The sequence below is a fragment of the Dreissena polymorpha genome, unplaced genomic scaffold (genome assembly GCF_020536995.1).
Source record: "Dreissena polymorpha isolate Duluth1 unplaced genomic scaffold, UMN_Dpol_1.0 chrUn039, whole genome shotgun sequence".
Taxonomy (NCBI): Eukaryota; Metazoa; Mollusca; class Bivalvia; order Myida; family Dreissenidae; genus Dreissena; species Dreissena polymorpha.
The window spans coordinates 127501-143516 of NW_026273353.1; the positions used below are offsets into that span (position 1 = coordinate 127501).

The following is a 16016-nucleotide window of genomic DNA, read 5'->3' on the forward strand; positions in this document are numbered from 1 at the left end:
TTAAGAAGTCGCTGACACTTAACTTTATGTGATGATATAATCATAAACATTTCCGGAACGATGATTGCAACGTTTCAAAACCGCAATCGAATAATATTAAAGACTCTTGAAGATATAGTACAATCATTGTTTCAAGGAAAACAGAAACAATTAACGGTGCACAACAATTTTAAATCAGACTAACAAATGGTTTACTCACGAATTCAAACATGTGACTGCCTATTGTAAAAGTAAGTTGTAGCAGTTATACAACTTGTAACAATGACCATTTGTGTTGACTGACTACAGACAATAGTTTGTATTTGAAAAGTGGAGTTATATCAATTTAAGCCGTGCTCTGGGAAAATGGGGCTTAATGCAGGTACGTTAAGTGTCGTCCCTGATTAGTCTATAAAATCCCTACAGTATAATCAGTGAAGACACTTACTCGAACAACGAGATATTCATTACAAAACGTCCTTCCTTTAAACGAAAAATGGCATAAAAGCAGACTGCAAAAGCAAATATGGGACGACGCTTTACTAACATGCAGATAAACCAGTCTTCCAAATACTCATAACAGATTACTACGCATATTATAACAAAAAAAACTCTTAAGACTATGTTTCTTATACTTGAAGAAATATAATGTGCCATTGTGGTTTTTTATTAGTTGAGTGTACATTTATCTGCAACATATCTTGATCATGGTCAAATAAGTTTCCAGAATGTTTTTTAATAAATACGTTCACATCGTTGTTTTCAATGTTTTAATGTCAATAATATTCATTGTTGTTGCACTGAATGACTAAATAGCGGGAATAATAATAAAAGTGCAGGAAAATATACTTCTTACAAAAAAAATAGAGATGCAACAGGCAATAAACATTAACCGGTGAACCTTTTATTGTAACAGTTTTGTATTTGTATCGCGAGTTAAATAAAGTTTATGTGTCAATTACGTCTACGCTAGCAACCCCCACTCCCCTTAGTTGGCAAATTAAATTTCACACAAAAAAATCAATTGTGTCATTGAGAAAAATGAACCCATTGTTTGTACCGGCTTGGTACTGGTTGATTGCTTTACTACTGTGTTATTTGATACGTTATTGATTCATTTCGTTGGTGTGGAGTCTTATTATTAGTAGGCGCACGGGTTAGTTAGCAGTATGAGTAAAATCATATGGTTTATTTATTCCATACAAAAACAAACATTTTAAACAGTTTAAGGTTAAACTTAACAAAAACATGTAACCGGTTTACTGATCATTTACGATAGCCAAAAGCCGGTTAACCTGTTGCATCCCTAAACCATACATCACGTTGCTATTTTTTGTCAAAACTATGTGTTAATCAAAATATAAGCTAAACGAAAAATAAGTTACAACTATTGTTATTCCAACTGATTTTACCTAATTCAAATACGATTCGCGTATGAATTTAAGTAAGCACCTTTAACATATCAAACAAATATAGTGAACATACTGTGACGTATACACAATGGCCTAACAATCGAACGGAAGTCAAAGGAAATCCCCATACAATATCACTTACTTTCTATTTCACTAAAGACTGATTGTCAAGCTACACGAATTCAAACGAACAAGTACGTAGTATTTGTAATTATAACTTCCAATTAATCATAAAATGGTTATAAAGCCTTGATTTATTATTTGCCTTAATATAAGTTTTAATATCAGTAGTTATACTAGCTGGGATTGGCCATTTTCAATTTGTAAGGATTAACTATTGTGCTATATTCGAATCTGTTTACGGTTAGATACAAACATACACTTATTTTATAATAAATAATGAATTAATATACGTTTAAAAGAAAGGACAATCAATTAAGCTGTGTTGCGGCACATTTTCTGCTTTTTATGCCAATAATATATGTTTTTTATTATTTTTCTAAGTTTACTACATGCAAACAGTATGCAAAAAATGAAATAAAAACAAAATGGCTGCCGGCTTTGTTTTGATTTTTTTCGTACTCTATAAGGTACTACAAATTCGAACTATCAAAAGTTCGGGTGTGTGTAAGTTGAAGTAAATCAATGTATATTTAATGCAATCGAACCTCAATATAATGCGTTACAATATTCGAATGCCAAGGATACGAGTTTTTAAAAGTAATATACTTGCGTTATAACCAATGTGGGAACATTCTTTAGATTTAACTCTTCCCCCGAAATAAACCACAGAACACACACCGATAAATGGTTTAAGGCAAAGGGAACGGACTTGTGAGCATTTGAATAAGCCTTTGGGTTTTTATGTCATCGAGCTGAAAGAAATAGGTATGAAAACACGATAAATATCTTACTATTTAAGTCACATAATTGAGATTTGCATTTTTTTATATAAATAATATAGTTTTGCCTGATATTCTAAAATGTATTTATCTCTATGCTCTCAACATAAAATAATATTAAAATATATAAATCACTTCACAAGTTTTTAATAAAAAGTAAATAAAAAACACTCGCAAAAAGTAACATTGTACAATATAAATTTCAGCGTATTTTTCACAAAACTTTAATTCAAACACCATTTTTTATGGATTTATAACATCTTACAACAATAAAGCAATAGTAAATTACTAACATTAAAAAAACAACTAGATCTCAAATGACAGTCATACGAATCCGAAATAGTGTGCCCTTAATACGTGTACACCCATTTTTCTCTATATCGTTTTGTACGTTTATGTCATAAATTGTGTAAATTTTTATTTTGAAAATAATAATATATTATTTGACTAATCAAGCATTGACTGTTTGCACATATGTGTATCTCTACCAAATTTGAAACTGGGTATTATGGGTTAAAACACCAGGTGAAGAGGTGGAATTAAACACGCTTGTTTATACTCTAGAAGCCATATTAATTGAACACAATTAAAACATCTTTGTTTGGAACATTCAATTTTGGCATAAGTTTGTCTCTGGCGAGTTCGAAACTGGATTACGAGATCAACATCTACGCGTAACAAGGTCAAATCAAAAATCTTTTGAGCATCCTAGAGGACACGCCCATTGTCCAATGTACATAAAACTTGTTGAAAACATTTTGTGTAATGATATCTACGCCGAGCTCCATGCTTAATAAATTGTTGTACAAAATAAGATCAATATGTCAATTTTAAAAAAAGTTGTGAAAATTCTAAAAGTCTATATTTATCGCTCAAGCTTCATGTTATATGTTGTGAATATAAGTCGCCTATTTTGATACTTAGTCTTTAGGGATCAAAATTAAAGAAAGATGATGTAAACACTTAAGTGCATTTATTGTTTAATCTAAAGAAACTTGCTCGGAATATTATTTGCATTTATATATTTGTTGAGTTAAGAACAGGGTCACAAATTATCAAAATCTTGATAACTGGGTCAAATTGAGTCGAAAGCTTGGGAACACCCTAGACGCTACATTGTTTTTATCATCATGAAACATGCTCAGAATATTTATTTCTAATGACATATATTCCTAGTTTTAAAATGCAAAGGTTTTGTGGAAACACACACAAACATGCATAAACTGCAATTCAAAATATGACAGTTGACACCACTTTAACAAACTGCGCTATCATGCTTGGTTATTGACCATGTCAAACTTATGGAGATATTGAATACCAGCACGACGTAAACATATTAGCGCAAAAAGGGTCAAACAAACAACCCGCATATTATCATATGATTTCTTCCTTAGAATGGAAAAAAAACTGTGTGTTATATATAGCGAGTTGTATCAGTTCATATACAATCGTACTTTCACCAAAAAAAGTTTTTTTTTCAAAGAATTTGTCCCTTGGGTACACCTTAAAATGGCATAGCCCCTTGAAAGCAGAATCCGGAATAAAATATGTTTCCGTTAGGTGACAGTGTTTAAGTCTCGGCCAATCTCGTCCACAAGCAGGAGTGAACCAATGCCTGAAAACTGGTCACCTCGCACATCAGAAAATAAACCTAGAACATTTCCAGAATGGTTGAGGGTGTGCCTTCTGAAAAATCAAGAACATTTAATCAAATGAGTTGTGGAAAAATGATTAAGTATTGATTATTTCAAACGAAATCATCAGAATTATGTGTGTTTCCGAGCCTTTTTAAGCCCGTTTCACATATAAACTGCCACTTTCCGTCAGACGCAAGGTGCCTGAAAACAATGTTTTTTAACATATGTAACTTACCAAGTACTAAACAGCTATGGAGGAAATTGGGGGTCAAAGGGTTAGATTTTTTGTAATAGTTCCACGTCCATACGCCAAATTTTCAACAGAAATACTGTCCGGAGCCAGCATTACACCTGTTTTCTTATTGCATTAATTCTACTTCCTGCATGCAGCTTTAGTTACAATACCAAAGTTTTGGTAACTTACAAACATCCAAGAAAAATCACCACAATTCAAGCCTGACATTCATTATTATTTAGACACTCAAAAAGTGCTTACTAAAGCAATTTTCTCTTTATATACAAATATGACTGGAGCGAACTCGCATTGGTGGCTACACAGTGTGTTGTGTGCAGCTTTATGCACGCGCGAAATTAAATATGTTCCGTAATGCGATTTATTGCGAGCTTTGAAGTTCAATACATATATTACTCTGAGTTAAATTGTTTCTTATTTGATTGGGGTATGTACCTTATATTTACACGTTTGAAACATCGTAATAGTATCGCAGATCACATATTAATAATAATTAATTCTTGATACGTTCAGGTTACACGAGTTTGAAGAAGTACAGGTTGCGTTTAGCAAGATGTGGAAACTTTCAGTGGATATGAAAGCCGCACCAAGAGAATCAAGGATGCAGAACAATGTTTGTGTTTTCAAAGAATCCTATATGTTATGTTAGCATGTTTTTGTAACATTATAACTTACACAACACTCATAGTAGCTTAAACGGTTGCGTTTCGTCACACAGAAATTACTTCAAACGAGAAACATAATAAATTGCGTTTTTAACTGAATGTAAATAAATTTACGAAAAGCTGGCTCAGTGATAATTAAAGTTAAGAACAGAAAGTATAATATGTTATATAAAGGATCATGCCCGGTTTAGCTCTTCCGTAAGTGTTTGTATAAATATAAGGTCATTTGGAAATGCTGTGATTGTATTGAGTCACTTAAACATAGATAGCATAAACTGATTATATTATACGATACATTTGAGAAAATTGTTTTAGCGTTACATGTTAATGATTGCCGTAAAAACCAATGGTTCATATTTTGTTAAATAACCACTACATCCTTCTCAGCGGAGCATCAACAAATATAATTGCCACAATAAACCACGCTCGAGTGTCATTTGTTCCAAAGGAAACGAAATATGTATATAATACATACCTTACTCTATATAGTAATACATTTGTACAGTTTGTCATACCCTAATCACTGTTGCGGGGTCATTATAAATATTCGGCCCTAGGGTTGATTATTTATAATCGGCCCTCAGAATATGTGCGCGTGACGTTAAACTGCAAAAAAAGGCGTCCACATTCAGCCTTAGCCACAAATCAACGAAGTAATCAATCATTATTAAATAATTAAATGACAGGTAGCACACAATTTTGATAATACAAATATCGATTGAAACTATAGCTGTGCTTCACACTAGATTAATGCCTTTATATGAGCTTTAACAGGATTCACAAAACAGCAAAAATTTTAAAATAAAATACACAATTATCTCTATGACAACTTTAATCCGATGCTTATAATAATTAAATGACAACGATGTGCAATCCGTTTTTTTTCTTCTATCTGTTTATCTATATTTATTTTGAATCATATTTTTGTAAAGGGATCTTTTCAAGTTTTTGTAAACTGACAAAATTAAAAAAAGTTGTTTCAGAGTCGCACATTTTCGTTTTAGTTATGATATGTGTAAGGAAACAGTATTACCAGGGTTCAACACAAAGGCACGTCCGACTGACATTGTCTAGTAAGATCGGTGGTCAGGCTAGTAAAACTGTGGGATAGCTTGTCCGACTGGTCGTACATACAAAATCTATACTGATTCATATAACTATAACTAACCGAAAACCTTTTTTCTATTAATGTGTAAATTAACTATTGTATCCATTAGTTACATCAGAACAGAACTAGCGTATATAAATAAACGCGGAGCATTCACATGATTCATCGCTATTTTTAGACGCGAAGGAGAGCTTCCCGCAGAAATAGCTTGTTTCCATTGGTAAAGTTGTCATGAATATTAACACTTTGCATGCTGGGAAATTTGTAGTCTGCTAAAATGTTGTCTGCTGAATTTCTAAAATTAGCATTTTCTTCAATTGTTTTCAAAGAATACTATCAGAATAGCAAACAGTTTGGATCCAGATGAGACGCCACGTTTTGTGGCGTCTCATCTGGATCCAAACTGTTTGCAAAGACCATCAAAATTCGGTTCCAGCACTGAAATAGTTAATGTTTTTCTGCAGTGTCGTAGAACTTTACATCATGTTTTTACGACTTCTATCGAAAATCGGTATCGTCAATGTAAACATTTTGGCGCAGCAGACATGAGAAAGTAATTTAAAGAGTGACTTTGTTCAAGATTGGATTTTCGTCCGACAAATAAGTTAATAAAGAAGAATCCGACGGTAAAACTGACACAGAATATGATGGAAAAGGGCATTGGAGCTGTGGTAGCATGGAGCACAGCGGTCAAGGAGGCCAGAATTTGATAACGTTTAATAAATGTCACCTGCTGTACAGACATCATTTGTTTAACTGGTGATAAACAGTGAAATTACAGCAAACAATTTATGTTGTTAAATACTTATTTTATTTTTTACTCTGTGCATCAAAATTACTTTCTTGTGTTCTCTAATTATTTTCTGATAAAACCTGATTAAACAGTTACACGACACCTTTTCTGTTTATTTGCTATGTCATTTATGGTCTAGTAGACATCAGATTCGGGCTAGTACATTTTAAGAGGAGCTGGTCCGATGGTCTGGCTGTAAGAAAAGTTAATGTCGAACCCTGATTACTGAACATTTACCATGGTCTAATATAGCCATTATAATTCATATTTTGAAGATTTTAAAACCTAAAAATTATAAAGCGTTGCAACGATTGAATAATTTGCAGAGGTCTGTTGTTGTCGTTAAATTTTTGTGAAACTACGAAGATTGCGTATACAAGGTATACAATACACTACTATGTATACTCGGATGAATAGCCAAGAGAGCTAAAGCGTTTTTACTTCAGGACCTCGGCAGGACTCCAGGGGTCACTGGTTCTAAACCTGCTCCAGGCAATGTTTTTTTCCTTTTTTAAATTTTATTCTTGAGTTTTACTGGAGCTTTTACGATCCAATGATTACATTTATCAATATAAAGAATTTAATGAATAACTTCAAAACATACCAAAATCTGTAAAAGGCCCCTTTAAACGATTGTAGCGAATGCTACCCACTGTCACCAAACACGATTTATAAAATTGAATTTCTTGTGAGAGCGATTACAATAATTTTATCAAGGCTTCCACTTGTGCACGACAAATGCACAATCCGAAATATGTTTTTGTTTTTGTTCGATGCTCCAACATATTCTATATAAACCTTCCACGTCGGAATAGCTAAGACTGCTGTTTCGTCACAGAAATTACGTTACAGAAATACGTCATAAATTGCGTAATCAATTGAATGAAAATAAAAGTACAAAAAGCTGGTTCTGTAATACATTTTAGTGAAAAAACAAAAAAAAGATAAACAAAACAAAGTTAGGTATATATTATAGAGTTAATACGGGCCGTTATGCTCCCTGCGCAACGATTATCGCTGCCCGCCCCGGCTCAGCCGTATATTATCCTCTAAATATTTCCTTTTTACGAATACACAAGCGAAACACTTGAATACTAAATAATTATGTATTTATTCTACAACATAAGTTATTAATGCATTGTGATTTTCAACAATCTGATTTAAATATATATTGGATATGATTATCCATAAAAGCCAATGACAGGCAAGTCCGTTTGATCAAGTAGAACATGTAATTAACTGTTGTGTACTTTTTATAAATTGATATTAACTTGCAATTATATTTTCATTCAAATTTCGAATCGTATAAACAGATTTTCTAGTATATAATTTTTGCTAATCATGGTACATGTTTTTTATTAGGCAGGCGATATTGGTGTCAGAAGAGCGTCGAACAAAAAGCGTTATCAAAACCTTCAATCAATCATGCAGGTATATCATTAGCATTTGTTTTTAAAATTGTTTTTTGTATAGATAGTAAATACTGAACATAAGGAATACAGAACACTTTCTCAGAGATACGGCCAAACTGACTGAGAGACACGCAAATTGTTGACCACACAGAAATGTAAAAATAGACAGACAAGAAAGCCACATATATACATGAAGCGCGCTCTGTGAAAACGGGTCTTAGGGCATGTGCCTAAAATATCGTCCCACAATAGCCAGTCCGTACCGGCCTGCGTATTCCGCACAGACCTGTTAAGTCCGCACAGGGTAATCAGGGACGACACTTTCCGCATTTTAGTGTTTTTCTCTTTTTAAAGAATACTCTTCAGAAAAAAATCCACTTTCAGCGTAAAGTGTCGTCCCTGATCAGCCTATGATGACTGCATAGGCTTATCTGAAGTTAAGAATACAGACAGGCATCGTTCAAGAAGTAAGTCAGTCTTTCTTTGGACAGGCAGAGCGGAACAGACAGACAGACAAATATATAGATAGACAGCCTAGACACAAGGAGTGACTGATATTCTTTCTGACTGGCTAACTGAAACAACGACTGGCAGGCGTGCGAACCGACGGGTCGGTCTCCAACTCACAGTCAGGCAACCTGGGCATCCACATTTACATAATGACGCATGTTCGGTTAAAAAAAAAACATTTAAAACACATACATCCTTCATTTGGAAATATATTATTTCATCAAACGGAGCAAATCACAATTTTAAATAAGACTTAACCTATTGATTTTTAATCGTATCTGATTTATATCTATCAGCGCGCGTATGGATTTATCAGTTCTCGTATACATGTTTGTCTATGTGATATTCTTACATACTTAAAAATATTTTATATTAAGTACTATCAATACATTTGGTTTTGATGAATTTCATCTGCTGCATGTTTGATACAAACGATAAAATAAGATGTACTAGTAAAGAGTTATCAACAGAAACATGTAAGTAATTTATATAAAATTAAACAAATAATATACGCAATGTGTATCGAAAATATTGCAAAACTATGCTCAATATATACGTACAAGTGATCGAAACTAATTGAAAGTAATATCATATATGCATATTTAGATTCCAGAGCATTTCAGAGAATTGTCTATTCGGATGTTTGACGCACTTGACGACAGTGGAGCTGGGAAGGAAACTGTATTGGAGCGGAGGAGAACTTACTTGCGGAGGGAGCAAATTGAGAAAATACAACTTCAACTACAAGGAAATAACTTTGAGTGTTTTCATTTCGGGAGCCAGTCGGAAGGGACCACAACTCCCGGTCTCCAGTCTGATATTGATTTTCTAGTAAGTCACCACGATGTAAATATCATGACAGTCTGGGAAGACTGGAAGGCTGGGATTCTGAACCTTCTGATGCTCCACGACAACACCACTCCACCTCAACAGTACTTGCTACAAGTCATCGCTGGAAACACACCGGAACCAGCGACCAGTCTGACCCATGACATGTACGTAAGGAAAGATTCTGGGCAAATACTGTTCAGCGCTGAAAGATGGAAAAATAACATCGCGTATGAGGTTAGAGATCTAGGGGAGGCAACTAAAAATGGGCCTTCTGTGAGTTGGATGCCTAACTGGGATATTGTAAATGCATTTCATGTACGCAAACCTCTTCCTGAAATACAGCACTGGATAGACAGATGTAGAGGTAAACACTGGCCACCTGTTCAGCTTCTCGAGGCTGCACGGATAGCTCCGTGTTTCCTGGTACCAGCAGGACATCCAGACAGTGATTACAAGCGCGAAGAATGGCGACTGTCTCCAAACCTCATAGAACGAATGTTGACATTTAGCTTCAATATGACTCAAATAAAATGTTACATTGTTTTAAAACTTATCAAAAAATCATTATTTGCTTACATTGTGGGGGATGCTATTACAAGCTTTCATTGTAAAACTATAATGTTTTTCACCATGGAAAGAACACATCCTTCTCTGTGGTGCGAACACAACCTTATGTTTGTACTTTTGCTCTGTTTACACTTATTAAGGCGATGGCTGCGATTGGGAAGGCTTCCGCATTATATCATAGAAGGTGTGAACTTGTTCGATGGAAAACTCTCAAAGTTGCTGCAGAAACGCCTTTTAGTGTATATAGACTCGCTGATAAGGAATAACTTACAAGATGTTTTTTGTATTGGTATAGATAATATAGGACGTCGGTTACAAGCATGTAGTATGCGGCATACTGTACAGGCTGGAGAACTAAGAGGTGTATTATTACATAACAGCATCAGACTACTGCTGAAGTTTGAGTACTTATCATTAACATTAAAATATGTGTTAACATCAATTAAACATGAACAGAGCAGTTCTCATTCAACCTTTGAGCATAAATTAAAATGTGTAATACGCAATTGTTTTGAAAACTCAACGAATGCCATGTCAAAAACTGCTGCTCTTGAATTGATTAAACACTTTTATGCGTTACATATTTCAGTTCAATCATCTTACTATTTGCGACTACAAAACGTTCTTGACTGCGTAAATATAAGGCGTGTCCAATATTCCTTAAATTCGGATGTAGCTTCTAGTCGCTTAAAGTTTGCTTCTATGCTATACTGCAGTGGTCATCTTCAAGCGGCAGTTCGAGTGTTGGAGGATGTGGAGAGGAGGTATCACAGCAAGGTCAAGGCTGTGTGTGCATTCAGAGGTAGAAAAGGAGACCGACATCTCCAGGTGTTTGCTGATATGTTATCAGGAAACAAAGAAGAGGGATTCATTGAATTACAATTCGCATTCTGTGTCAGATTTGTAAGGCAAGAATCGTATTGCACTCCTGCCATATTATTGTTTGAAATGAATCGCAATAACACCGAAGAGGAAGTGGCACAGAGAACTTACCTTGAAAAACTATGGATGGGCGGTGCTGAGGTGGATGCCCGTCCGTTTCTATTCTATATGCAGTACATCACGTATGGGGGACTCTGTGAACGTGACAAACAGCTTCATGCTATGGGAGTCCTCGAGGCTGATATAGATACATGTGTAAGAAATCAACTCAACCTGTATCACCCAGAGACAGCACTGAACTTGCTGGGGCATTGTTACGAAATGGAAGGAGACTATGCAGGATCGTTACATTACTACGAGTGGTCGTTGCGTTGTCTTCGTACAAACAACGCCGCTAACTGGCACGTCCTGCGTATTATGCGTCTCATAAGTGGTTAAAAGAACAATATAACAATGTAACGACATTAACCAAATAACTATAAACCTATGTTAAATATAAGATATTTGTGACCAGTGAGTTAGTATCGATTGTGTAATTTAATGATATGTACATGTATTATAAACTGTAAGAAGAGGCAATGTATTTGTATGTTTCAAAATATTGACATCGCTACATTGTACACTCTGAATTGGTGTGTTGAATACTCTCGTATTTCTGTCAAATACGCATGATGATGTGTAAATTGGTATATGCACGTGCTCTTATAGTTTTTTTATGAATCTTTTGGACGCACTTTAGAATCAGAAGTTATAATCAACCACTACGACTATACATATAATTCATATATTTTCCTCCACGTGGAATATATACGTGTGTCCAGCAAGGTCAATAAGCCATTTTACGGTTCAAATTTTAATTAAATCGTTTTACAAATGAATAAAAAATCAAGATGTACGCTACATACAATCTTCCTCAATTGCGCAGGAATCGGATGGAGATTATAAAGATTTGATACATAAATGTGTTACTGCATTGAAAAAGGAACATATATGAATAGAGCTTGTTTGCTATGAATACATTTGTAAATTTTAAATTGATGATTTTGTGTATATTACCCGAGCACGAAATGCTTATGCTAACCTTTTTCTCGTTCTTCGCAAATTAAATCTTAAACATACGCAGCGAGCCCGCAATTTGACAAAATTCGCGGTTGCGCTCTTGAATATTCATATAAGCCTTGCATTTTTAAAAAACAGTTTAATGCTATCCTGATGTAAGAACCCACCTTAAATTACGACATTCAAATACATTTAGAATAGTATTGCGTTTAACAATGTCCATGTTTATGAAACCATACATACCCCACGTGCTCAAGCGTCCGATCGTCATTGATGAATACTTTTATCGATATCTTGCTCAGAACAAAGTAAAATGATCATATGTACAATTTCTTAACAAACAACTGCGATAATTAAGTTTGAAAAAAGTTGCGTTAAAGAAGTCTTTACGTGTACATTCAATCAATGTGTACAGTAAAGAATATGTGTATTGCATTCCAATAGCTTTGGAACACAGATATAGTTCAGTTAATTGATTTGAAAAAACGCATTATTATCACGTTATTATAATGTAAGCAATTCTCAGTGGACAGGGATTCAAGTCGCTATTTGAGGATTAATATTCACTCCATATACGGTATTTTTTTATTCGGAGTTTAAAACGATTGATGATATAGCAATCCATATATAAAATTATGACGACAAACTTTATTCAATTTGAAGTAATATAACTTGATGCTCTCAACATTTTCGTTGTGGCTACTTTTAAAACTTAATCGTCTGTAAAATGACAAGGAAACATTCAACATAACGATAATGGAAAATTAGCATAGTCATCGCTTACGTAAGAAGCAAAGTGCGTCACATACCGGAAGTGCATACCGGAAGAGCGTCACATACAGAAAATGCGCATAATTAAGCAAGAGAAACGATACGATTTTACAACATCTAAAACACTTCACTCGCTACAATTACAGCATGTATGGTTGCTGAATTCTGACACCGTTTTGCGGATTCGAATGGTGACAAAAACGCCATAACGCTAACACGAAATAACGTGAAATATCATGTGTGTCGTTTTTTGTTGTTGTCTTTTTGTATTTCTAACATACACATACGCCAGAACGATAAATGAGGTGCGCCATCGCGGCAAAAATGGCAGAAAGAACGATGTATTCATTGGTAGCATTTCGGTGTGATGGGTAAAAACATTTCAATGTCGCGCATTTAGTGTTTGGGTCTCGCGGGTTAGAACAGCGATAACACGACTACATTCAAAGTCGACTCATACCTTTGGATATATGTGTCGTTATTGGCTTGCCGTTGTACTGGCGCCATTCAAACAAACCAACATGCCAGAACAATACGGCAGAAATCACACACCAAACCATTACCACTAAGGTACGCAAAATTTCCTCCAAACACTCGAAAAGTTCGCTCACCTAATGTAACCACCCTGGTCGGATGTGAATCCCTGCATATCACCGTGTAAAAGTCAAGATTAGCATGCACTTCGTTAAAATGCGTCTTTCATAGTTAGTGCTCCGATAAGCCAAGTTGAAATGCTCATAAAAAGTAACATATAAGCAACGTGTTTCATGGGTTGGATTACTCGGATGAGGGTAGTGTTTCAAATATCACATGCTCGTCTCATTAAAAATCGTGCGATAAATTTCAGCCTCGTTATGCGAAAACTGGGCCTAACACAGGTGCATAAAGTGTCGTCATATTATTAAAACGCTCTCAAGTCTGTTTTTGGGTAGAACCACTACTTGTTGTCTTTTGAAAGAACTCAAGAACGCTCCAACGGAGGGGATTCAACCCGTTACCTCCTGGTCGCTAGGCAGACACCATATCCATATCGTCACGGAGGGGATCGAACCAGTTACCTTCTGGTCGCAGGGCGGACACCATATCCATAGCGTCACGGAGGGGATCGAACCAGTTACCTTCTGGTCGCAGGGCGGACACCATATCCATAGCGTCACGGAGGGGATAGATCCCGTTACCTTCTGGTCGCTAGGCGGACACCATATCCATAGCGTAACGGATACAATTTTGAAACTTGTTTATAAAAGTCCTTCCATATAGTAGATAATTTGTTTCTGTGTTAGATAGTCGATTTATGTTCACGAATGATCAGGGAAATTAATACACAAGTTTCGCTGTCATGAGTGAAAACATGATTGAGTGAATTGATTAAGTTATGGTTATGGGGGATCATATGCGCGTTAATTTTTACATTATTTGTTAATTAAGTTACATGTTTTGTATGCATTTACATAATCTTGGAATTAATATATTGTGACTGATGATCATTTGCTGAAGAAATAGATTATCAAATGACAACAACAAAGTTAGTTTTAGCTTATGCTTAATCATCGTTTGTTAAGCTTTTAACAAGGTGTAACGGGAGAAATATACGCGAAAAATAACGTCATGACGTAGGTACCGGTCAAAAATTATTGAAATTGTTCATAATTATATTTTCTCTGTTCGAAACATTAAATTAACAGTTGTTTATCACTGACGTGTTCTCATAAACCGTATATAAGCATATAATAAATCCAGTTTATATTTAACTGGCATTAGTTTTTATAGACGTCACTGACATTTCTTCGATAAACAACTGTTCATTTTTAACAAAGCACAGTTGTTAAGGTCAACATGAAACAAGCTAACACTACACTTGCAGGAGATGCGAGCGAATTTTAAAATGCTATTTAAGGACTCTATATGATGTACTTAACATGATTTAATTATATTTAAGAATCGGGATGCATTTTGCTAGATTTCCATATGTGCCGACCGTCGTGTATTTGTTGGCGTAAGATGCTCGTTTCATATTCGGTTTCATATTCGTACAATGGCACAAACATTAACTTTCACGCCTTACACACTCGTCATTTAACGAGTGAAAACAAACAGAGAGTTAAAGATACGCGCAATTCAATTTAACGTGCAATAGTCATATATATGAATATGTGTTAAAATGTGGTATGGTTTTAGCGTGTCAACTAATACAACATATGCAACGAAACATTACTTTCCCACTGACGGAATTCGGGACCCACTGCCTATTAATGAGCATTAAGCCGCGCTCTGGGAAAACGGAGATTAATGCATGTGCGTGAAGTGTCGTCCCATATTAGCCTGTGAAGTCCGCACATTTTAATCAGTGAAGACACTTCCCGCTTATGCATTAAACACTGGACTATACAGCCTAATATGGTTCGATACTTTACGCACATGCATTAAACCCCGTTTTCCCAAAGCGTTGCTTAATTGTATTAAATTAGTCTATATAAATCGTTAGATTCATATTGGCAAACAGGTATGGAAGCTGTCTTGTGTTGACTACTCTATGAAAAAAAGATTCATTAAATCATGAGACTCGCTGTGTGAAAATATAGTTAAACATATGTGCGTTTTGTGTCGTGCCTGATTATCATGTGCAGCCCAGAAAGGCTAATCAGGGATGACACTTTCCTCCTAAACTAGCTTTTTGTGAAGAAGAGGCGTTCTTTGAATAAAACAATTCCATTAGGGCCGACATTGTCGTCCCTGATTAGCATATGCCGACTGCACAGTATAATCTGGTACGAAATTTAAGCCATACGAGCTGACAGTGTCGTCCCTGATTAGCATATGCCGAATGCACAAGATAATCTGGTACGACATTTAAGCCATACGAGCTGACAGTGTCGTCCCTGATTAGCATATGCCGACTGCACAGGGTAATCTGGTACGACATTTAAACCATAAAAGCTGACTGTCGTCCCTGATTAGCAAATACAAATTACACAGGATGATCTGGTACGACATTTAACGCACAGACATTAAGCTCGTTTTTTTCAGAGCGAGGCTCAATTCATTCACAGAACCAGCATCTTTTATAATAGTCGTAAAGACATGTTTTCGTACTAGTAATTTATTGACTAGATGCACACTAAAAGTACATGACTTAAAAGTGAAACAAATGGTACGAAATATGAAATATTCACAGGGGACGACACACATGGGAATAATACAATATTAATGTGCATAAGATGTACATTTAAAATGA

The 16016-nt window shown here is 35.2% G+C and overlaps 1 protein-coding gene across 1 annotated transcript in view; it reads left to right on the top strand.

Moving 5' to 3' along the window:
• LOC127863799 (uncharacterized) overlaps positions 1–11389 on the top strand; it is a 22949-nt gene extending 11560 nt beyond the window's left edge. Inside the window, exons 2-5 of the mRNA XM_052403458.1 lie at positions 4697–4796; positions 8112–8180; positions 9278–10473; positions 10786–11389. Of these exons, the coding sequence (XP_052259418.1) occupies positions 4737–4796; positions 8112–8180; positions 9278–10473; positions 10786–11389 (1929 nt within the window). The 5' untranslated portion in view covers positions 4697–4736. The remainder of the gene's footprint in view (positions 1–4696; positions 4797–8111; positions 8181–9277; positions 10474–10785) is intronic.
• The last annotated feature ends 4627 nt before the right edge of the window (positions 11390–16016 follow it).